The sequence below is a fragment of the Borostomias antarcticus genome (assembly GCF_949987555.1).
Source record: "Borostomias antarcticus genome assembly, chromosome: 7".
Taxonomy (NCBI): domain Eukaryota; kingdom Metazoa; phylum Chordata; class Actinopteri; order Stomiiformes; family Stomiidae; genus Borostomias; species Borostomias antarcticus.
This window is the reverse complement of record NC_140240.1, coordinates 21,774,534-21,800,079: the sequence shown is the minus strand read 5'-3', so window position 1 is coordinate 21,800,079 and position 25,546 is coordinate 21,774,534. Positions and strand designations below refer to the sequence as shown.

At 42.5% G+C, this 25,546-nt stretch overlaps 1 protein-coding gene across 3 annotated transcripts; it reads right to left on the bottom strand.

Moving 5' to 3' along the window:
* Window positions 1-1,390: 1,390 nt before the first annotated feature.
* On the bottom strand, window positions 1,391-21,433 carry LOC311311172 (equilibrative nucleoside transporter 1-like). Of its 3 annotated transcripts, XM_084440831.1 has the most exons (14): window positions 21,351-21,433; window positions 18,286-18,326; window positions 11,367-11,443; window positions 11,151-11,232; window positions 10,346-10,530; window positions 8,876-9,015; window positions 8,362-8,496; window positions 7,055-7,152; window positions 6,215-6,308; window positions 5,564-5,637; window positions 4,601-4,709; window positions 4,033-4,118; window positions 3,430-3,629; window positions 1,391-3,269 (listed from the first exon to the last, which is right to left on the bottom strand). In XM_084440831.1, exons 3-14 carry the CDS (start codon window positions 11,390-11,392, stop codon window positions 3,158-3,160), a joined length of 1,341 nt encoding a protein of 446 aa, XP_084296957.1. In that variant the 5' UTR covers window positions 11,393-11,443; window positions 18,286-18,326; window positions 21,351-21,433; the 3' UTR covers window positions 1,391-3,157. The 3 variants fall into 3 exon arrangements, with proteins under 3 accessions (XP_084296957.1, XP_084296958.1, XP_084296959.1); XM_084440832.1 differs by lacking the exon at window positions 18,286-18,326 and having other exon boundaries at window positions 21,351-21,394; XM_084440833.1 differs by lacking the exons at window positions 11,151-11,232; window positions 21,351-21,433.
* Between the last annotated feature and the right edge of the window lie 4,113 nt (window positions 21,434-25,546).

Below are 25,546 nucleotides of genomic sequence, written 5' to 3'. Positions count from 1 at the left end.
TAGGGTACATGCACTGTACCCTGGAAATCAAGGTGACTTGTGGGTAATAAATAGTGGACTATATAGGGAACGAAAATTCCGTGGAGAATTCGGACACTACAAACAAAATGGCTGACGCCCTATATAGTGCACTATATAGTGAATAGGGAGCGATTCCGAACACAGCCCTGGAGTTTGGCTTCACTTACCAATCATGGAGGAGAACCAGAGAAAGAAGTTTAGAGTGTCTGCAGTCCAGAGTGATGTTGTTGTAGTAGAGGGATATGTCAGTAAAGTGAGTGCAGCTAAGATATCCAAGAATGGAACACATTACTTCAATGCAGTAATTCAAATTTCAAATGAGAAATTTCACGACCTCGTTTCCTACAAGATGCAGCTCCATGCGCATTTTTTGAAGTTTTCAGGCAGTGCAAACACAGTGGATAATCTAGTGTAACAACATCTCATTGCTACATTTGCAAGAAATTCGTTCCAGTCAGTGCAAATCTGTCGGGCCGAACGGTTGGTTGTTTAGTTCAGCTCCGTTCATTGGTTCCTCGGTAGCCTACTATAGTAGTCCTCAGTCTATTCTCTAGTTCCTCAATAACTAGTATAGAAGTCACAGAATCAGTAACTAGGCCTACTCATTAACTAATCGTTAATTCAACAGTAGCCTAGTTACTCAGTACCTTATTGTAAAGTGTTACCAAAAATTGTAATTACTGATTACATTACAGTGGTGGAATGTAACTAAATAGATTTATTATTAAAATGTAGAAATGTTGTCTTGATAACTGCATTTTTGACAGCAGTTTGAAATCTGCCTTAATGCATGGATGAAGGCTGTCCTGTGTCCTGTGACTGGCTTAGTCAATCCAAACATGAGTTGTTGCTAATTAGCTCAGTAAGATAGAGGATGTTGCATGTTGTCAGAGGTTCCAAGTTCAATTCTCAACTGATGCAAAATTAACATTGGAATGTCAACTTTCTTGTTGTCTTCCTATTTTCTCGCTTGCTCCTAAACTTGTCTGAAATTGCCTGGCCCCGCCTCATCGCTGCGCAGCAGCTTTAATTATTATTATTATTGGTGCACACAGAACCATGCACTTGCAGCTCAACGTAGGAAAGACCAGGGAGAGGTAGTGGACTTCCAGAGGAAGAAAGCTCCAATATCTCCCGTTTCCATCCAGGGGGCTGATGTTGATGTTGATGTGGTCCAGTCGTGCAAGTATTGAGGAGTCACCTGGACAACAGGCCGGAAACACCAAGGTCAAGAAGGGATAGAGACAACTTTACTTCCTGAGTAGGCTCAGAAGCAGGAGGTTGAAATAGTTTTCTTGTCAAAAGCTTTAAAAAAAATTAGTAGGCCTAAGTGTGTTTAAACCATGGATGTATTAATGGAAGGTTTAAACACACAAAATAAGTTTTTATTCCAAGAGTAAATTCACCAACTTATTCAAATTGCAGTATACACAAATGAAACATCCTCCATCATAATCCCTCTCTCATCTCAAACTGGCAGAGGAATACAAAGCACAGCCTGCTTCAGTAACTAGCTTGATAGTGAAAAGACTGGCAGTTGTCAAACTGCACAAACACAGGAAGAGGTAGTGCACACTTATTTGAAATAAACAGAAGTATATATAAGTAAGGGTGAAGTATTCAGAAAGATCCTGCATTGATTAATAGCTACAAACACAGTCAATGTTCTTCTTTCATGAACAAACACAACAAGATTGTAGATACATTGAAGAATACTATTTTCCCTACTGTATTTTCCTTGTTGTTTGTCTATTGTCTAATGGCTGGGCTGGTTCACTTACTCTTGACAAAATGTAGGCTACTTATTGTAAGTCGCTTTGGATAAAACCTGTCTGCTAAATTAATACATTTAATGTAAATTTAATACATGTATTAAAGGTGCTTATGTTTCATAAGCAACAACAACAACAAAAGTATTTGGTACACTAGAGAATTTACAAAGCCACATGACAGTTCAAAATTAAGGCCATCCTCAGTTTAGCTCTTTGACAATTATTAGAACCCTCTCCCAATGTATAAGTGGCAATCTCAAGGATTATCATATAAATAAATGTCAGTTTCACCGCTATCGCTGATTGAGGTAACACAGTAATGATTCAACATATTCCCCAAAGCCTTTCCATTTGCCAGGTTTTGTGAATCGGATGTCTGTGGCGTCATTCCTGCGTAGTATTCATTAGCAGCGCACCGGTTGACGTGATTGGTGGCTCATGTTTGGTTTCTAATGAACTCTGGAAAAAAAAACTCATGCTACGGTTTGGAACTCCTGCAATTACTGCATATTGACAAAAGGTGGTGCCAAAGACAATGAAAGTGAAATCCTTGAGATTGCCACTTTAAAGACAATTATGACTAATAGTGTACAAAGCTCTCAGTGCTCCCAGTAATGCATCTCATGATATATTATGCTTATACAGACAGAATGTACGGGAGTACATATACAAATTCACTATTGCTCTTCTGAATAATATTCATATAAAACAGCATAAAGCAGGCAGTTAATATTGTTATTATACCTATACAGCCTTCACATATGCAGACTGATGGAATATATCTGTATTAACACATGGCCTAATATAATACTGTATTGTGGAACAGCAATACAATAACAGTATTTTTCCAAATGTTGTGATTACTACAAAATTACTTGGCTATTACCTGACCCTTCCTCCTAACACTCACTGTATTTGTACTTGGCTGTTCTTGCACTTTTACTTTAGCACTAGTTCAGGCTCTTAGATGCTTGTTTAGAAAGAGATGCACTTTATAGTTCTGGTGCGTAGCTACACTTGACTACCTATCTTGAATGCACTTAAGTCCCTTTGGATGAAAGCATCTGCTAAATGACTCATGTAATGTAATACTTAGTTCATTGAGACATTAGGACATGACTTCAATTAATAACTTTGTAAATTCTGTTATTTATGGTAGTTTTACAAAAGGAATGTGAAGCTACATCCCAGACTCAGTCCTTTGGAAGACTATACCTTTAGCACATCTACTTTGCGTGCCCCAAAATAGAAACACAAATGTGAAGACAATTTTGCTGCAAGTCGGAGGGTTTATGAACTCTCTCCATGGGGGGGTGGGGGGGGGTTATGAACTCTCTTCATGGGGGGGTGGTTCTGTGATCATTCTAGATCACTCCTCTGAAGACGAAGGAGAGAGAGGCTCCAAGGGCCAAACCCAGGGACAGGAAGAAGGCCATGATGGTGCCAGCTGTCTCAGCCTCATGAGGAAGAACTTTCCTGTGGAGAGAAAGAACGAGGCACAGTCAGGTTTACAGCCACGAGGAAGAAACCACATCTGTGTGTGTGTGTGTGTGTGTCCAAAAACAAAAATATGGTGTAATCGGTCAAGACTGGTAACTCTTTTCTGTGCCCAGTTTACTCCTAGAAGCAGACTAACTTGGGCCCAAAGCACATGCAGAGACTGGCCAGGTAGCCGTTGGAGAAGGCGAAGAAGACCATGAAGACGATGAACCAGGCGTCATGCTGGAAGAACACAGGGAGGCTGGACCGAGGCTGAACGTTACACATCATGAAAAGAGGCACGAAGACGACACGCGCCACGATGAGGAGTGGCAGCACAACGCTGTCCTTCCCAGGCTGAGAGAGAGGAGGGAGAGAGAGAGAGAGGTTAACGAGAAGGTTCTAGAAACTCATCCCTTCTATACCCAGGACATCAACTCTCATACTACATATTAGAGAGGTTAACAAGAAGGTTCTAGAAACTCATCCCTTTCTTCTACTGTATACCCAGGACATCAACTCTCATACTACATATCAGAGAGGTTAACAAGAAGGTTCTAGAAACTCATCCCTTTCTTCTACTGTATACCCAGGACATCAACTCCCATACTACATATTAGAGAGGTTAACACGATGGTTCTAGAAACTCATCCCTTCTATACCCAGGACATCAACTCTCATACTACATAGAGAGGTTAACAAAACAGTTCTAGAAACTCATCCGTGCCAGACAAATGCCATAGACTTGTGAGCTACTCACCCACATACACAGCGCCGTAAGGCTCCGCCCAGCCCAGTCACAGAGGTTGAAGAGCAGGAAGCAGGACACAGGGATGAAATACAGCCCTGGGTGACCAGGGCCACAGGCAGCATTGTAACATCAACAGTGTACTGAAGCCATGCATACATTATGATTATGAAAGTCGGCAAGCTGACAAACACACACATATACATTATTATGTGTATAATATACTTGTGTTCACATTTGACAAGGAATTGTTGAACACAAACGATAATAGATGCACAAGCTTTGGGAATCTCAATGACATACGTTTCCAGTCTCAGTCTATGGATACAGGTCTCCTCCATATCCAGTGTGTGGCGTCTGCCACTTATCACAGACATCGAACTGAGCCTTGCCAATGCCTTAACGTGTGGCTTGGGAATTCATGCCATCTGCAAGCCCTCACAGCTAGTCTGTGGACATTACCTAGGCTTCCAAATATAAACACCAGCAATTTACATTTGTACCCAAGCTGTACAAATGTGACGCACACACACGCGTGCACACACACACACACACACACACACACACACACATCATTTACCCCAGGCTCCTCCGTTGGCGATGGTGGACTCGACGTCTGCGGTGACGGCGGGGAAGGTGCCGATGGTGATGGTGAAGGCAAAGCACACGGCGAGGGCCACCACCCAGATCTACAGCCCCGGGGTCAAAGGTCAAGAGGACAGCCGTCAAGAGAGCCCAGCTGAGCCCAGCACAGACAGCAGCACCCACCCCCACTGGAAATCACTATCTACTCCTGTTAGGCACTTCTGAGGGAAGGGGGGCATTCAGTTCCACCCCAGCGCACAGTCAATTCATGACATCCATGAACTTGAATGCAGAAAGTCCCTAATCAATACAAATCTGTTCATCACCTCCAATAGCCTAGACTGCACCTGCAATAGACTACACTTGCCCAAAGGACTGTGTGTGTGTGTGTGTGTGTGTGTGTCTGTGTATGTGTGTGCGTGTGTGTGCGCGCACATGTGTTCGTGTGTATGTGTGTGCGTGTGTCACACATTTTGAATTGCTGTCATGACTACAAAGGAATGTACATACAGTAGCACGTCATGACAGAATAGTGGACTTGATAGTAAAGGACATATCTAGCCATTAAGGACCAACCTCTCCTAAATACCATCTCAGAGCTAGGGTACAGATGCAGACTACTTGTGTTCATATCTGGCAGCCTAGGACACACAGGTTGGTCATAAGAGGGTTCCAACAGCTGGGAAGGCCCAAAGAGCGGGCTAAACGCCTCGCTACGTTCTGCTCTGTCTCTGCTGTCACAGGCAGCCGCCATACTGTATATGGTGGAGACGCTGCTACTTGTACCCGTGAATAATGTGGGAAAAAGAAAGTTATGCCGCTGGTCCATGACCTTGTGATTGTATTTAATTGCACCGTTAGTATTTGTGTCCCTGTATGGAATTTTCTCTATGAGGACATATTAAATAAATGGTTAAAATGTGTGTGTGTGTGTGTGTGTGTGTGTGTGTAAGGGTACCTTTTTGAAGATGGCTGTCATTGACACTTTTGGAGTGATATTCTCCTCTACTGGTTCTGAGTCTCCTGATTTCTCTGTGGGAGAATGGATTGAGGCTTGTTAGGATATAATATAATCAAAAATATTTCTGGATTTTTCTTTGGCATTGTTTTGTAAGGGAGAGAGATCAGCTGTCAGGTTCAGGTCCTACATATTATCCAGGGACATTTCACTAAAACAAATCCTACGGTAGGCATTAACTTTAAAGGTGCAGTGTGTAGAATTTCGTGGCAGAATTTTGTGTAGACATGGCAGAAATTGGAAATAATATTATGAATATAAAGTATGTTTTAATTAATGTATAATCCCATGAAAATAAAAATCATTTTTGTCACCTTAGAATGAGACCTTTATATCTACATAGAGAGCGGGTCCTTCCACGGAGGCCGCCATTTTGCACCATGTAATTGTATTCAGTTGGTTGCAATCTGCATCCTCACGACTAGATGCTGCCAAAAATACACATACTGCACCTTTAACAACTGTTCTGGTGTCAAAGTTTTCACATGGATAATGTGAGTGGTCTGATACAGAATTCTAAATAACATCAAGAAACATCAAGAAACTATCAGAATATATCAAGAAACATCAAATAAATGTATTTTACTGTACCTCCAGCTTTACCGTTCTTGATCAAATCAATGGTGTTTTCAGTGTCACCAGGCCGTTTATGAGCGCTGCTTTCCTGGTAGTGTTGGAAGAATTCCTAAGGAATATGAATAAGTACATGTTAGTAACTTGATACGTGATAAGTTTAATACATAATGTCTGTAGTATAACATCGCTGTCAGGCGGAAACGTTGTATTTCCATGATTTTTTATTTATTTTTATTTTTTACATCAATTGAAAGCTGGGACTAGTACTACCCTTTACAACCTCTGAACGCCTCCTGCCCTGGGAACAATTAAATGTATTCTAAACAGCTCATCATATGTGATTTTATGTTGAAAAACAGAGAAATTGGAATGTGCTTTTCTTTTCTTTTTTTTTTGTCATTAAAGTTTTTTATTCAAACATATTCGAACAGACAGTAATATTATTTTAAATTACAAGACATCCATAGGTCTATGAAAAGTGCACATGCTCAGGACAGGCAAGCCAATAATAGGAAAGAAAAACAATAATAAATAGTAGAACATTGCTAATACAATCTCAGCATTCTAATCAAACATCACTGCGCTCCAGAAATGCTGCAAACCAGGAAACGGTCCCATGACCTCAGAAAGTTCTCATTCCCACCACTTAATCTAGCCAGCATCCGCTCATCTGCGATACTATTTCTAACATAGATTCTATCCATTTGTTTATAACAGGAGATGATGTACTTTTCCACAGTCTAAGGATCGGAATGTGCTTTTCAACATTCTGAAGACGTATACAAGGTTTACACCCGACAGTAATGTCACGTCTGTTTAAAAGCTTATTGGCGTAACTGCATTAGAGTTTCATACCATCTTTGGCAGGGCGACGTAGGAGAGAATGGACAACAAGATGACAGCACAGGCGGTGATGAAGTATCCGAAAGCAGCCTGCTGCATCTCAGAGCCGCCTGGGGGGAACAGACGAGGGGAGAGAACGGAGAACGGAGGTGGGGAGACCAAGAGGATGGGTAGTAGGTAGGAGGTAGGGAGATGAAGAGGATGGGTAGTAGGTTGGAGGTGGGGAGATGAAGAGGATGGGTAGTAGGTTGGAGGTGGGGAGACGATAAGGGTGGGTAGTAGGTTGGAGGTGGGGAGATGAAGAGGATGGGTAGTAGGTTGGAGGTGGGGAGACGAAGAGGATGGTTAGTAGGTTGGAGGTGGGGAGACGAAGAGGGTGGGTAGTAGGTTGGAGGTGGGGAGACGAAGAGGATGGGTAGTAGGTTGGAGGTGGGGAGATGAAGAGGATGGGTAGTAGGTTGGAGGTGGGGAGACGATAAGGGTGGGTAGTAGGTTGGAGGTGGGGAGATGAAGAGGATGGGTAGTAGGTTGGAGGTGGGGAGACGAAGAGGATGGTTAGTAGGTTGGAGGTGGGGAGACGAAGAGGATGGTTAGTAGGTTGGAGGTGGGGAGACGAAGAGGGTGGGTAGTAGGTTGGAGGTGGGGAGACGAAGAGGATGGTTAGTAGGTTGGAGGTGGGGAGACGAAGAGGATGGTTAGTAGGTTGGAGGTGGGGAGACGAAGAGGGTGGGTAGTAGGTTGGTGGTGGGGAGACGAAGAGGATGGTTAGTAGGTTGGAGGTGGGGAGACGAAGAGGGTGGGTAGTAGGTTGGAGGTGGGGAGACGAAGAGGATGGTTAGTAGGTTGGAGGTGGGGAGACGAAGAGGGTGGGTAGTAGGTTGGAGGTGGGGAGACGAAGAGGATGGTTAGTAGGTTGGAGGTGGGGAGACGAAGAGGATGGGTAGTAGGTTGGAGGTGGGGAGACGAAGAGGATGGGTAGTAGGTTGGAGGTGGGGAGACGAAGAGGATGGTTAGTAGGTTGGAGGTGGGGTGCGATTCTCAAAAATACTTGAAGAATACGGGGCTGGACTCAAAGGTAATATTCACTCAGCAGGTGGCTGTCTTTTCATAGAAAAATACAGACAGAGCAGCACACGTTACAGTAAATGGAGGCTCTTAGCGTTTCGGCTGTTCCTCAGAGCATCTGATTTCCACTAACGTGTGCTGCTATGTCTGTTGTTTTCTATTGAAAGAGAGTGTTGTCGTGGGGTGGGAGTGCAACAACCAAGCAAGTTGGGTTTGAGGAGGCCCTAGACAGATGCAAGGATTCAGAAACTCACTCGCTATAGCACAGATCATAGAGAAGGCGGCAAACGTGCCGGCGAGTCCCTGTCCACTCATGATGGGCGTGGTGTAGGAGGCGGGCAGGAGGCCAGCCATGCCAAAAAGACTTCCTTGTAGGATTGCGCCAAATGCTAAAGTTCAAAGTGAAGAAAGCTTATTTGAATTTCATTAAGGTTTTCAATGCCCCTTTATCAACAACTAACAGATGGCGATATTTGCCTATGGCCAGATAAAAATAAGAAATAATGATATCAATTACACATTGAAAAATCCAACTCAGAGAGAAACTCACAGTACAGTTTATAATGGTGATCTTTATCATGATGAAGGAGAGAGAGAGAGAGAGAGAGAGAGAAAGAGAGAATATGTGTGTGTGCGTGTATGTATGTGATTGTGTATGTTTATGTGTGTGTGGGAGTGCATGTGTGTGTGTGCGTGTGTGTGTGTGTGTATGTACTGTATATATGTGTGTGTGTGTTTGTGCGTGCACGCGTGTGTGTGTAAACGTACAGTTTATAATGGCGATCTTTATCATGGTGAAGGAGAAGAAAGGCAGCGGCTGCATGTCCACCTTGACGATGGCGGCCGTTATGGCGAACACCACCAGGATCACGGTCAGGCTGCCCGCCACGCGCAGCTTCTGGGGAATCCTGTAGGACAGAGTCAAATGACTCAGAGTCAAATGACTCAAATGACTCAGTGTCAAATGACTCAAATGACAGTTGAAAACACGATATCCTTCCTCTAGGTCGTCCTCGGACGAGGGCTCCACCGGCGCTTGCAGTCATCTCGATCCCTTACCTTTTGGCTTACCTTTGTGCGTCCCCTGATAGCACAAAGGTACTGTAAGTACACACCACATCGTTTTACAAGTCAAATCGATCCTTACAGTAATCTATATACTGTATTCCAATGTGTCACCATAGAACATTAAAGGACTATGCTCGTTTTTGACAACCTGGACCTTATTTACGACATATTATAAGAAGTTTGACTCACCCAGATCACTTTTGTGTAGTTCGGAGGCCTGTAGAAGAAATATAAAATCCAGCGCGAGCCAGTATATCCATGTAATGGCGGCGCACGGGGCATAGGGAATGCCGTTTCTCAAAATCCATTTTCGGCCGCTAAACGGTTGTTTTCATCAATCACATTGCATGAATCGACAGTTGATATTCCTCTACGCCAGCCATTGTTGTTTTGGTTCCAAATAAGGGGTCTTGATCCTCTGTAACATGGTCTTTATAAGCCTCTCCCCCACTTGCTCCAGCACGCATGCGCACAGGCCAGCGCGCAGACTTGCTATTCTCCGTCTGTAGGCTACACTCGCGGCTCACATTCTCTGCGCTACGATCGGATTGTTGGTGCCTAGAATATTGTGTGCAATATGGCTGAATATTTGTCAGATTTAGAGGATCTAGAAAATGAATTAGAATATGACGGACGTCCATATCGTTTTGAGCCAGAGTATACGGACGAAGAGCTCCTTGAAAGGAGGGTGAGGAGACAGAGAGAGGAACAGCTGGCCTGTGCGCATGCGTGCTGGAGCAAGTGGGGGAGAGGCTTATAAAGACCATGTTACAGAGGATCAAGACCCCTTATTTGGAACCAAAACAACAATGGCTGGCGTAGAGGAATATCAACTGTCGATTCATGCAATGTGATTGATGAAAACAACCGTTTAGCGGCCGAAAATGGATTTTGAGAAACGGCATTCCCTATGCCCCGTGCGCCGCCATTACATGGATATACTGGCTCGCGCTGGATTTTATATTTCTTCTACAGGCCTCCGAACTACACAAAAGTGATCTGGGTGAGTCAAACTTCTTATAATATGTCGTAAATAAGGTCCAGGTTGTCAAAAACGAGCATAGTCCTTTAATAGAGTGTGTTATTGAGGAGGAAGACATGATCTGATGTATAACTGCAAACACAAGTTGTTTGTATGTTTGTTGGTTTTGTTGTTGTTTCTGGACTTACAAGCCATGCAGGAAGGAGTTGAGACAGGTAAACACCAGCAGCGGCACCATAGAGCAAAGGGTCATGACATTATTGAACTTGGCTTCCAAAACACTGCGGGTGTCGATATTACCCCCAGTTTCATTGGCCGAAAGTGGTGGAATTGTGGGAGTTGTGAAAGGCTCCTTCAAGCGACTGGTAAAATACTGTAAACATAAAACAACAGAACGCAACTGTTAGCAGCTCAATAGTAATGATGACTTAAAGGGGAACGCCGCTGTCATAGCAAGTTTAGCTCAAATGTCCCTTTGTCCTCAATGAAACCGATCCGTACACACCAACATTTAACCGATCCGTGCAGTAGTAAGCTAGTTCATTTTTCCTCTGTGCGCGCACCCCCTTTATAATGGACGTCTATGGGCCTCTGCTAAAATCTATGATAAACATGCATTTTCAAGGCAGGAAGTGCCAGGATGCCCCTTACCGGCCTCAGTAGAATGTTGTCTTGTGAAATGAATCACCATCCCCATGTGTTGACGTGTTAGGAGGATGTAAACAATCGTCTAGCTTTACCATGGCGGAAGTTTACAGTGCGAAAGGTATGATGTAGTGCGTTCGGCGAAATAGTTCTGGCCCAAATTGAGCTGCACGGAACGGTTAAATGTTGGTGTACGGGTCGGTTTCATTGAGGACAAAGCGACATTTCAGCTAAACTTGCTATGACAGCAGTGTTCCCCTTTAAGATTTCAGTGTACCTTGTTTGATTTATTTCAACAGTACATAAAAACACAGAATAAATTACTGTAGAAACACATTGTTGATCTACCATGGTTGCTGTCATGAAGAAATTCCAAGGTAATAAGGTGCCAATGCCCAACATGAAAAATATCAGCCAGACGGCATTGTATCTGTTAAAGGAAGAGGGTGATTGAAATGGGGTTACATGTTTTCCTTACTGTATCCCTGCCTTGTTGTCAGTAACACTGGACTGGCAGCAGGCCCTTTAGAGTGAAAAGACATTAGAGGTAGGTAGCCTACTTACTTATCTTTTGGCGCTTTAGCGGCCATTATTCCACTGCCGTGAAATAATGGACTTCTCTTTCACAGATAAAACACCGCCTGAAAGAAAATGGAGAGATAGAAAACATTTTCATTCCTTCCCCAAGCAGAGAAAAAAACAACACAATTCAGACAGATGTTTCAACCACATTTCTGGTCAAACAAGATTGAACCCCTCACGTATACAGTATTGTAAACCTTAGAATTCATTCTGTTCCTTAAAACTACCATACACTTCTAGCAACTAAGATTCAAATTTGTGATAATATACTATATATATATCTATATATATATATATATATATACATATATATATATATATATATATATATACACATACATACATATACATATCCACATATATATATATATATATATATATATATATATATATATATAATATATATATATTAAAGGAAACTTACTGTGTCAGAGAACAGAAATACAACAGGCTGTTAATCCTGAATGAGCGGTTTATTTCAGCCCCAGAGATAAAGTGACATAATAGAATGTAACTGTGATGTCATAATGAGACAAATATCTAGGCTGTTGCAAGCCTCCAACTTAAAAATTGAGACCAAACATGGAAACCAAAACTTGATCTAAATGTATTTCAGTGAACAATAAATTAACACAAACCTGAATTATAAACACCACAAAAATGTACAGAGAGAGATAGAGAGGGAGAGAGAGAGAGAAAGAGAGGGAGAGAAAATAATGAGACAAGCTGGACTACTTACAATGGCAGAGTCACATTCATGAAGTATACATTTCTAACAAGTGGTCTCAGCCTTCGAAAGTTGATCCTACATATCTTAGATCTATAGTAAGACTCCTCCCTTCCCATGCAACCATTTCTGCAGCTGATAGTGCAGCACCCACAGATCTAAGACCAGGAGAAAACACAGCTCTGTGACATAGGTCCGGGCCCCCCTTAGGGGGGCGCCAACGATCGCAGGGGGTGCGCCAGGCCTCAGATAAATTGAGGCCTTAATATCATATTTAGCTAGACAAATATTTGTTAAAGAATCATGTCATTGATTCCATCAGGTGTAAGTTAGGGGGTCTCTAGGGAAGAAAGGATGGGAACCTCTGCTCTATAGGCATGTTTAAAAGAAAGTGTATGAATCCCAGTTCCGGCCTGGTTTGAGTTCACTCTTGACTAGGAGAAGATCGATCTATCTATCTATCTATCTATCTATCTATCTATCTATCTATCTATCTATCTATCTATCTATCTATCTATCTATCTATCTATCTATCTATCTATCTATCTATCTACAACCTTTATTTATACTCGTAAAGCACTGAGGTTTCTCTCATTTACAATTTCGACGAGTTCACACAAATACACAAATAACAACAGAACAAATACAATATACAATAATAATAATAATAATAATAATAATAATTAAAAACAGTTACAGGTCGAAGTACAAATGTCAAGAGCCATGGATTTAAACTCTGCGACTGAAGGAAGTGCCTCAAGCTTTAGAGTCTGTCGTAAAGTATTCTAGGTATAATATGGTGCATCATGGAAAAAAGCAGCTCGACAAAGTTTAGAATGCACTCGAGGAACCCTAAAAACAAGCCGATCGTTTGATCGCATCTGGTAGGTACCAAGGCTCCAGTCCAACAGAGACGAGATGTATGGTGGAAGTTTACCAATAATGGCTTTGAAAATAAACAAATACCAGTGATAGTTACGCCTTAAGGAGAGAGGAGACCAGCCTACCTTATCATAAAGAACACAGTGGTGGGTGTCATAACTATCACCCATAATAAATCTTAGGGTGTAGTGATAGACAGAGTCTAGGGGTTTCAGGGTAGTCACAGAAGCATGTCTATAGATTGTGTCACCATAGTCTAATACTGATAAGAAGACATCTTGAACAATTCCCTTCCTGCTGAACATAGGAAAGCTAGAACTGTTTCTGTACAGGAAGCCAATTTTCTGACACATCTTAGAGGCTAGACTGTCTACATGAAACTTGAAAGAGAGTTTATCATCCAGCCACAGGCAAAGATATTTGTACTCAGTGACTCTCTAAATACGCGAGCCATTAGCTGTTAATAGATGGAGCCTGTCATAATCAGTAATCCTGGCTCTAGAAAACAACATCATTTAGATTTGCTAGGATTAAGGACTAGTTTCAGATTGGTGAGAGCTTCTTGCAGCACATTAAAAGAAAGCTGTAGGTTCTCAATGGCTTCCTGAACAGTATCCACAATACAATAGACAACTGTATCATCAGCATATAGATGAGCATGACAGCCAGTTAGTGCATAGACAATATCATTAAAATATCATTAATATACATGGTGAAAAGGACAGGACCCAACACTGAGCCTTGGGGAACACCTTTAGCTAGATACAAGAAATCAGATCGAATGTTACCCAATTTCACACACTGACACCTTGACGACAGATAGTCCTGAAACCTGAAATCACAAGCACCTCTATCCAAACCAATACAAGATAGTCTATTTAAAAGCAGGTAGTGATCAACTATATCAAATGCTTTTGAAAGATCTACAAAGAGGGCAGCACAATGTTTCCTGTTGTTTAATGCCAAGATGAGTAACAAGAGTAACAGCAGAAATGATGCTGTGATTAGCTCTGAATCCAGATTAGTGAGTAGTTAAAACTGAGTGACTTGAAAGAAACAATTTCAATTGGTTATTTACCAAGGTCTCCAGAACTTTGGCTAAGCAATCTAATCTGGGGACAGGATTATACAGGTAGCTGCTGCGCAGCACTGGATCAGGGCTGGGTGGAGTAGAGAGACAATGGCAAATATATGAGGGTCTAGGTGTACGCATACTCGCATATATACAAAAACTGGTGCAGGCATATGTTTTCCTGTTAACTGCCACAGTTAGGAGATGGAACAAGGTTTGAGGAAACTCTTTTCTGTCCTGGCCACACAGTGAACTGTCCACCGACATCAGGACTGCTCATATTTCACCATAGACTCAAAACTCACCTCTTGAAGAAGTACTACCAGGATTGTCCCTCTTATAAGCACCTATTGTTTTTTTTAAGTTTACTTTTGCACTTACCTAAGCATTAGTTTAGAAAGGAGATGCACTTGTGAGTTCTGGTGAATATTACACTAACTTCCTATGTTAAATGCAAATAAGTCACTTTGGATAAAAGTGTCAGCTAAGTGACTTTGCCATGCTGTTGCTAACTAGCCATATAATGAATCTTAGCTGTGTGTTGCTGAAAGTTGAAGATTGAGGGTGGATGTCATATTATTGGTTGAAATTGGTTCAGTCCAACTACTGTACATAAGCACACATTTTTGTTTTACATGAAATGGATTTTGATAGAATACTGTGGCAACCCGGGCCCCTCACAGCCCAAAATGGCCGCCTGTGACACAAAGTGGCCGCTAGCTGTGGGACTGCATTTCCCAGAACCCCACAGGTTGTGGTTTAGAGGGCTGAATGACTTCCTGGGCTGATTGCTGAGGCAGGTGTGGACAATCAGTCACGTCCCCTCACCAAAAACTGGAAGATCCAGGCCAGAAATAGCCTGTGAGAAGAGGGGGGATGTGTGGATTTTGTTTGAGATCTTTCATTTGTAACACTGCGTTTATTAAAGAGACAACCTCTGAATATTCTCTGCAACTTGCTTCCCTTGTCTGTGTGCCACTGCCATTTCGCCATGTGTGGACTTTCCTGTCCCCTAGGGTTGTGTGGTCTTCCCTGTCCCCTGGGTTGTGTGGTCTTCCCTGTCCCCTGGGTTGTGTGGTCTTCCCTGTCCCCTGGGTTGTGTGGTCTTCCCTGTCCCCTGGGTTGTGTGGTGTTCCCTGTCCCCTGGGTTGCCACAATACAAAAAAACTATGAGGAAGTGTGCATGAGGTCTAAGAGGATGATGAGGAGATGACGAGGACAATGACAGATACGTGAGGGTGTGCTCATGTATTTGCCCAGACCATAATTTACACCTTTAATTAAAAAGAAAATGTAGAAAATAACGTCACAGCACAATGCCTGAGACTTAAACATCACAATCACAAGGGTTGCACGCACTGTAATGTTTCAGCAGTTTCCACAAAATAAAGGCACCGCGAGTTTCAAAAACCAAAACCAAAGACTAAACAATAAAACCAAGGTACCTGTATACTGTACACCATTGGCGATTTTATAGGGGGGGCAGGGGGGGCAAGTGCCCCCCCTGATTGGACAGCCCAATTCTTAAAAAACAAAAACAAACAAAAACTTCTTTTTTTTTCTTTTTTTTTACTAATTAACACAATTATTAAATACATACACACATGGTTTGTACCAGTTTGTGTTAGATCATCATTAATTTTAAAAGTGTATTTATTACTTAAACTAGGCTACCTTTAAAAATATATATATATTCATAATCCACTAATGGCACAACTCGTCCGTCGAAAAAAATGAGATCTGACTGTACTGCTCAGTGCTCAACAAGCTACAACTAGCCAACCTGCTCACAATGGCAAAAAGAGCTATAAAAACAATTTACCACTTCTTCATAAAATAAAATAAAAACTGGCAATGCTAATGAAGAAGATACCACTCGAAATGACAGCGCAGCAGGTGCAATCGAATGCAGAAGTGCTCAAGAGGCTATCGAAGCTAGCACTAGCACTAGCAACATCACCATCGGCGAGGAAGCTAGCACCAGCAGGCAGTTGCAGTTTGATGTTGTGATGTTGGGTATGGCCTAGTGCTCGGTCATAAAGTCATATTGACATGCTCGTGGTGTTTAGATGAAGTTTGATGCGTTGTACATAATTGAATTGTCATACGGATTTCTTATTAGCATACTGTTCACAACTGGTATTCTTTGTAAATAGATGGGACGAGACGGCAGAACTGTTTTTTTTTTTCTCATGTCAAAATGTTGCCCCCCCTACTCTCAGAGGGTAAAATCACCTATGCTGTACACTCAACAAGTGGAGAACAAAAGACAAAGCTTACAAGCTTACAGACTTGGCACAGAACAACACCAGTGACAACGCACAGCTACAGCAAATAATGAACAGACAAAGAACAGGGAGTTACATGTAGGCCATAGGTTCCCAAACTCCATCAATGTGGGCCTCTCCTCTGAAAACAGTGACACACCCGCGCCCCCCCAAACCCCTCAAATTTGTCCATTGTGCAAGGCAGTGTTAGCTAGCCAATAACGTTACACAGCTAAGTTAGCTCGGTGGCACCTGTTGCTAGTTAAGGTTATGACGTTTTCGCACAATACATTCATGCCTGCGGGGGGGAGACTCTCTCTGCACTATCCACAAATTTAGTATACATCTCTCCCATTATTTATTTAGATTTTCTGACCTTTAAAAACACGTTTCATTCATAAAAACCATAGAAAATTCAATAATAAAAAACATATTGGTCCTTTTTCTTTTCTAACCATCCCTCCGCGCCTTCCCTGAATTTCTTTGGGGCCCCCCAGGGGAGGCGGACCTCACAGTTTGGGAATGGCTGTATACTGTATACACAGACTAACAAGACGTGTGGAACCCAATCAAACAATCAGTGGCACAGGTGTCCTCTCAGTGAGTCAATTTAGCCAATTGTAGTCCTAGGGTCCGCTATTGGGGCTGGGTTGTCAACAACAACATCTCTGATTGGTGGAGACATTGCTGTTGCAGTATAGGGTACTATTGTGGGTAGTTTATTTTTTCCTGTATGAACAGCAGCAGTTTGAAGGGTCAGACTTCAAAATACTGTCTAAAATACAGTTTGTGAGATAAAATTCTCAAATGTTCACACTATATCTACCATGTCATAAAAATTTTATCTTTTTTTCATGAACATTGGAGATTTTGCAGTAGCTGCATACAGTACTGTTTACAGTAAAACATTTTGATGCACTGTGGGCTCAAATTCTGATATTTCAAAAATCTGTGAAGATCATTTGTGGAGGACAGTCTGAAGATGTAGAGTAGCAATTGAGGAGTCAATTGACCAAAACGTGGGAGGAGTAGAGTTTGATTGACTGTTTGTTTTACAGTTTTTGAGAAAAACAGAGTGATGGGCTTCATAATTCCTGCCAGTTCAAAGTATGTGGAAGTTTCTGCTCACTTAGGCCTACATGTTGGTGGTGGTTGCAAAGTGATAGCACGTACTGTACAGCTTATATCTTTAGAGGTTTTAAGCTTATTAGACTGTTGCTGTAGTGCCACCATCAGGACTATTGACCCACAATGCCAGTTGAGGACTTCTGGCACAGGACTGGACCTATGTGCAAAGTTTGGTGATTTTTCATGCATGGGAAGTCAGACTTCCTAGGAAGAAGATAACTAATAAAGATACAACTAAAACAAACAAATAAATACTGTACTGAAACACAAAAACGAATGCGATACTCGTCCTTCGATACTGTACCATGATGCAGGCGTCTTGCATTTTTCAGATTGAGGCGACAATATGCTACATTTCATTAAGGCAGGCAAATATTTATACAGTCCATAGATCCATATCAAACAAATAATTGAAGTACGTAGACCTGACAGAAGACACCGTTCCCAGAATACGATGTCAAAAGAGAGGGAGAGCTGAGAAACACTGAGCACCTAACCCCGAAAGACCTCCATGGGAGAAGATCCCTCACGCAATCAGAGAGAGGAATGAGGGGGTTGATAACATGTTTGGCATGTTTGGCCCTTGGTTACTCACAGCAGTCCTTGTGAAGTACCGTACTGTGCCAGTGTGCTAATACCCGTGCATATTAACACATACTTGTCTTGAGGATGCAGCAGGATGTGGGAGGCAGTAAGTAAATGCACCTGCAGGTCATATTTTAGAGAGAAACTCCTTACATGCTTACTTAAGTTGATTTAGTTTAGTTCTGTTTCCACAGAATTTTGGAGGAAATACAGTACCTCATCAAAGTAAATCAGACTTACCCTGTATCAGGTACCAGAGAGGTGAGGGGCTGGTGATGAATCTGGAATGTGGAATAATTAACTTTATTTACATAGAGACCTTAAATGTGACATCAAAAGGGTTGTTACTATGTCATAAGCCAGTGAGTTAATAATAGGCCTACACATAACCTTAATTTGCACAAATAAGTTCTGTGTGTAAAGATAAATCAGGTACAAAACATTGCCTCTCAAATCTTTGGGATATCTTATACCTAACTATATATATCCTATATATACCTGAAACCCTCGGGGGGGCCCTGAGCTGTGAGGCCCATCAACAATCTACTGTGAAAACAAAATGTATATAGACAATTAATGCTTGAATATGTGGGCCCCTCAGCCTATACAAGACCGCTCCCACAGGGTCCCCTGACTACACAGGCCCCTGGCCCTTCAACTACTGGCGCTCCAGCCCTCCTATAGGGCCCTCTGACTACCAGCGCCCCCGGCCCTCCATGTGTGCTACACTGCCAGTCTTAGGGCATGGCACAGTCATTATTGCGCCCTATGGATGGAAATGTGATAAAATATTATGAAAAAGTTATGAAAATTAATTGGTAAATATGTGTGGAGACCCTGCCTGACCCTACCTTTGAATATACAGTAGTTGAATATAGTTGTGTAAGAAAATCATTTTGTTAGCTGGCTTCACTAAGCCTTAAACCGCAATCGCACAGTAACTCGTTAAGCCAACCCAGGATTTTCAGCGCGTTCATGTAAAACGGTTCACGTAAAAAACACGACATTCCTGCTTGGTAGTGTAGCCCTCGAGGAGTGTCACGCATATGAGTCATAACATATTCTAGTAGTACCCCAACGAGGACCAAACTATAGGTTGCCGGTCCTTATGGCCAAAACAAAACTATAGCTTGTGGAGCCCTGAGACAAAACGATGGAGGAACATGGACTGAGGGGACCCTGCAGGTTCAACACCTTCTCATAGCCTCCTCTCATCTCAGCAGGATCTTTGGAAACCTTGCCTGACAAACAATATTTACATTTACCCTATATTTACATTTACCCTATATTTACATGTACCCTATATTTACATTTACCTTATATTTACATTCACAAGGCCCTGTCTGGACTCTGGTCTGGCCCCTGTGCAGTCCACAAAGTAGAATACTAGAAAGTGCCTCATCAACTAGAACAACCACGCTGACCAAAGCCAAGAGCGCACGCGCAGAGATTCAAACGCTGCTTGTCAATCACATGAGTGGCTTGTGCAGTGCTGAGAATGCACTAAAAAGAGGAAATCGTCATGTGACCAGACCACAAGAAAAAAAACATATTGTTGCACTTTTGTTTTATGAGAGTATTTCTCACTCCTACTGTATTATGGGGTAAATCTTAAGAGTGACTTCCAACTGATCATGCAGCAAGCAGTTTCCTTCCATATGCCATGCAGTTTACAATACATCAGCTGCAAATATGATGGTCACTAAACCTTAGTTTAGGAAAAGAAGGATACTAGCAGCAAAGGGGTCACAGATCAAGTAACACTTCCCCCCTGTATCCTAACATGGTACATTGCACACTTTGTTCACACTTTCTTTTTTCTTGACAAAATTTTCACACGGCCATGTAACAGGTCTGGAGGAAACCCTGGTCGATGAGAGGACAAGGTGTCTGCCTCAGCTCCACATAATAACTGTCAAATGCTACATGCCTCATGTGTTTGCCCTGCAGCCTACAAGATTCCTTGCTGGATAACTACTAAGCACAAAAATGTACTGAAAAACAACATAATATTAATCAAACCAAACAGACCAATCCACATTATTAGTATAATAGTGTAACCTGATAAAGGTGGGGACAACTTAAGGCTCCACACATTCATTTACATGAATGAAATGAAATACAGTTCAGTCTAAAATGTCAACTGTGTCAACTTGACATTCATTTCAGATGGACTATGCTCTCTTTGTGCAAAACAAAAAACATTTATAGTGATCCTGTCAGCTCTCTTGCACGTGTTTGAAATGGATCCCTACATTCCACGCCAAGGTTATTTACAGTCCTTGAGAAGCAAATATTACAGTCAGATTAAGTACACTTACATACTGATTCAGCTCTCTGTATCTCACCTGGCCATAGTCATTGAGTTCTACTCGTTCTCTCTCTCATTCTATTCATGGCAGAACAAGTCTGATGTATTCCCTGTGAACACCTCATTGAGCTACTAGCCTGAGATAAACCAATGATTCTCTGACTACAATTCTTGGAGAAGTCAGAGCCACATTCGCTGCAGTCTCTGTGTTATGCAATTTATGATCATGCGCCAGTCTGTTTTTACACAGCCTTGTGACATTTCCACCCTCCCCTCAGAGAAACTACATTCAGTGTTATTTTCATCGTATATATGCACATGCAGATTGAGAACATATTAGCATAGTAGACTACTCTAGAAAAACAGGTCTAATCTCTCTCTTTTGTTGCTTTGGAATGGAATCAGGCTTTATGTTTCCTGATTGCAGCCTCTGGACCTCTCAAGTTGCGATTATAGAAACATATCTTAACAATTTAAGTTATAATTTTATAGTGATATACATGTAATGAAAAATGTGACTTCATCTCAAGGAATGTTTTATTTTAAAGCCTCTTCACACACAATATTACATAGATTTGTTGGAGCTGAACATTCCACACATGTTTGGGAATCATTAACTGGAAGCTATTGACAATCACTATCAGTGCTTAAATATGTTATAATTATAGAATAGCTCCAATTGTAACCAGTCTACAAGGAATCCATTGTATTTCCAAACAGATGTACACATTCTTTACCCTTTTCTATCTAGTGCAATGGAACCTACAGTATGGAACCAAAAGTACAAAATATGAGGTAAATCACGTCCACATTCAAGAATTTGATCTATTTGACCAAGGTAAGCTTGGAGAAATCGACCATATTTTGTAGCATATTTCGCACAACTATTTCCCCCCAGGGATGTGGTTTTGTTGTCTGCCTAATGGATGAGAAACAGAGGAACAAAGTTGCTTGACTCAAAGTAAAGCTGGAAAGGGAAATGAGAGTAACTCACTTGTCAAAGGAGGCTGTCAGCGCTACAGTACGTCCCCAGCAATGTCTCAACAGCAGCAGTTCAAATACCACAGGGGCCTTATCTGAGAACCCTCTGGGTCCAACTCTGTGGGAGTGGTAAAACAAGAGGTAACAACACCCACTATGGACAACTTGGACCTGTCATGAGTTTCACTCACCTTTTCATTGGGACACTGAAACACCTCCACGTGTGTCATGTGTGTTCTGTTTGTCATACGCCTTTCAAATAAAACACATGTATCATTTATAAAAGATGTCGTTCACACCAAAAAATCAATCAACTTTACAAGCTTGTGAATGGATTGGAAAGATACCTTTACTTGAAGCACGACATACAGTGCACACTAACAAAATCAGAGATTATGAAACAATACAACATTTCCTTTGATGTGATTCAATTACTGTACAAACATAAGACGGTAACACCACTGTCTCAATAATTGAGATGCACTGTGTACTGGACTTGATTTGGAGGTGCATACAGGACATGTAGAAGCATTCCAGTAAATAGTTTAAACTCAACCCTTTCCACAACCAGGATTCGCCACGTTTTTTCCATGGAGGGACTACGTGCCCATGGAGAAATGTTGGGGTACTTCCAGACTAATTAGTGCATGTTTGATTAATCCACCTTTCACCCTTCCTCTTCCTCCTGTTATAAGACAGGCCCTGACAGTCAGTGAGGCAGAACTCCATGGACTTTTGAACTTGGTTTTGGCACACAGCTAAAGTACACCACAGACTGATTGCATAGGCAACCTTTCTCATCTGAGAGGCCAAGTTATAGTTCAAGGATTTCAAAACATTCCAAGACATAAAAAAGCGAAATGCTTGTTGTGATTATATTTATGTCTGCCAGTCTAATTGCTTCGTTGACATTATGACTCTAAAGGAAGTTACGAACGTACACCTCCCTTCCTTTTAGTCAGGAAAAGATTGTCACTGAAGTCGTACAGTATGTTTTTCCTTTTTGTGATTGACTTCATGTGTTTCTCAATCCCTCTTCATAACTAACTTCCTGCAGAGGTGGTCCTGCGCAGACCTGACCTGGTCGTGGACAGTCGGTACATTAGGAACCATATATGAACGCAGTGTCCTTCCTTCTTTTGTCTGTAAGCATTACGTTTTTCAAAGATCAAAGGTCAACCCTTCATATATACTCACTGGGATGGGACTCTAACCACACAAGAAGGAATATAACAGTACAGTAGGTACAGGCTACAGAAAAAGAACACATTAGCTGTTCCATCACTGTTTTTACCTCTCAAAGACTATGTAAGTGTGTGTTATAACTTATTTTATGTACAGTACAGTATGTCTAGTTGGAGATCTTGATCCCTATATAGGTGTTGTGTAATCTGGCAGCAGGGGGCAGAAGAGCAGATTGGGTTCCTGTCACTGAAGAATTATCTTTCAGCATCCCAGTTCTCTACCCTCTCTCCCTCCAGCATCCCAGTTCTCTACATTCTCTAATGTTTTTTCATACAAGGGGTGATGGGAAATGTATTGCATTCCAAATTATTAGTATTAACCCTTTCAAGCCAGGCCTGTAAAACAACTTTTTTAGCAGGAGTTATTAGCTGCGACACACAACTCAAGTTTGCATTGTGTTGGTCCATTTATTGATATGGGCAACAAAACATGAGCAACAGGAAAAGGGGTGCAGCTCTTCCCCCCACAAAAATGTATCTGACTAAATCAAACAAGTGCATCCCCACCCAGTGAGTATGCATCCACACTTATACACATGTGCATTACAAGTTACAACAGTATGGAAAAAAAAACATAACTAATGTGTGGTGTAAATATACTAACAGATAATTCTCTACATACTGTACTACACGTTCCCCCAGAATTCACTCCAGTAGAAAAATCTTGGGGCTTCAAAATACAGGAGGGTGCTCGGTGATATCCCTTGAGCATTTTCAGATAACCCCTTCATGCCCGAAAATACCAAAATCACACAAAAATAGAGACTTATGATATTGCATGCATTAAAGGATTAAATGCATCAAATGGATAGTCTACAATGACTATTAATAAAGGAGGTAATGTATTATAAATTAATACTGCAGAGGCGTAGCCAGAAATCATCTGGTGGGTGGGCGGTGGCCAAAAAATGGGTGGGCAACTAAGCACAATTTATGCCCAAGTTATTGTCATTTGAATGAAACACCCTTCCCCAATTGAAAAAATAGTAATCTGTCTGGGAGTGGCCATCTAGCAGCCCTGGCTACGCCTCTGGAATACTGACTTTGACTGCCCTCTGGTTGTAGGGACAAGTCTCTCTGCAAGGAGAGAGTAATAGTGGACATCAAGTCAACACTGGCCAAGCAGACACAAATTGTCAAACACGTTTTACCAGCCCATGCCATATCAGGATGTGACACTGTAGCGTCACACGATCGAGCACCTCTTTCCTCTGGGACTTGATATCAATCCACACTTCACCTGCGTCTGTGTTGGCCCTCCACTGATCAAACCTGATGAGGTCATTCAAGATCTCTCAACGGACCAACGCTATGGCTACAAAATAGTCTGTGCAGTCAGGGAAGGAGTGTTTCCTGCAAGGATGGCTCTGTTGGAGATTGGACCAGTGAACCACAGCCGCTGGCTCACCACAGTGAACAGACTTCTCAGGCTCTGGGTGTCAAAGCACGGACTTAAAGGAAAGAACCTGAAGAATCTGCAGCTCATCGTGGAATTAATCATTGGGGTGTTCTATCCATGCTGGTTCAATGCCAAGGTCAAGCACTGCTGGATCGAAGGGCCTAGGCACATCCTCTTTCAGCTGGACTGCCTCAAGTCCCAGAGGAAAGAGATGCTCGATCGTGTGATGCCAACTGTGAGAAGATGTGCTTGGTATGCCCACAGTGACATCATCATCCAAACACTGCTGTGCTCTGAGGACCAGAAGGAGAGGATCAATGGGGTGGAGAGAATCCTGGCGATCAGGGGAGAGGGGGACAGAGATACCCAGCTGGGGGACTCCTCTCTCAGGATCAGGGGAGAGGGGGACAGAGATACCCAGCTGGGGGACTCCTCTCTCAGGATCAGGGGAGAGGGGGACAGAGATACCCAGCTGGGGGACTCCTCTGTCAGGATCAGAAAGACACCTGACATCAACAGTGAGGCTACCAGCATTAGTGACCTGATCAGCTGGTCAGAAGGAGTATCAGAGCCACCTCTCACCTGCTCCCTCAGCACTTTGCAGGTGAAGAGCTTCATCAACTCCCATGGAGGTGCTCAACTGGCCTTGCCACACACAAAGCATTGAGAGGGTTGTTAAGATGGTGACAGAGGCTTCAGCCAAGTACATCTCTCAGGAAAAGAGGGATGGAGCGATCAGGGCTCAGGAGACCAGCAGGAGGCTGATGTCCAAGAATGACTCAAAGCAGGACTTGTACAACCTAGTAAAGTTCAACAAGTCAGGAGATTGAGCTTCTCTCTCTCTCATCTCTCTCTCCCTCTCTCCATCTAACCCTCCCTCCCTCCATCTCTCTCTCCCTCCCTCCATCTAACCCTCCCTCCCTCCATCTCTCTCTCCCTCCCTCCATCTAACCCTCCCTCCCTCCATCTCTCTCTCCCTCACTCCATCTAATTTTCTTTGAGTTGTTGTACTGCAGTTGTATTTGTGTTTCAAGGACCCCCTTGAAAACGAAATGATTAATCTCAAGTGGTTTATCCTTCAATAAAGTTCAATATATATCTCTCCCTCCCCCCACCTCTCCCTCCCTCCCCCCACCTCTCCCTCCCTCCCTCCCTCCATCTCTCCCTCCCTCCCTCCCTCCATCTCTCCCTCCCTCCCCCCACCTCTCCCTCCCTCCATCTCTCCCTCCCTCCCTCCACCTCTCCCTCCCTCCCTCCATCTCTCCTTCCTTCCTTTTTGTTCACTCCAGTGTCAAGCAGTCATAGGGTTGCAAAGGGGTGGAAACTTTCCGCAAATGTACCATGGGAAGTGAAGCTTGGGAATTTTGGAATTTTTTATGTTTTTTTGTAGCCTTTAACAACTTTTTTTCCACAACTTTTTGTTTTATTTTATACATTTATTTTAGGATTTTATCCCATTTTCACCCAATTTGGTAGACAATTGACTTGGACTGATCCAATTGAATTGGACCCTAGTGTCCAATTACCCCCCAGTAACTGTTGAGATTCATCACACAGCCCGGCTGG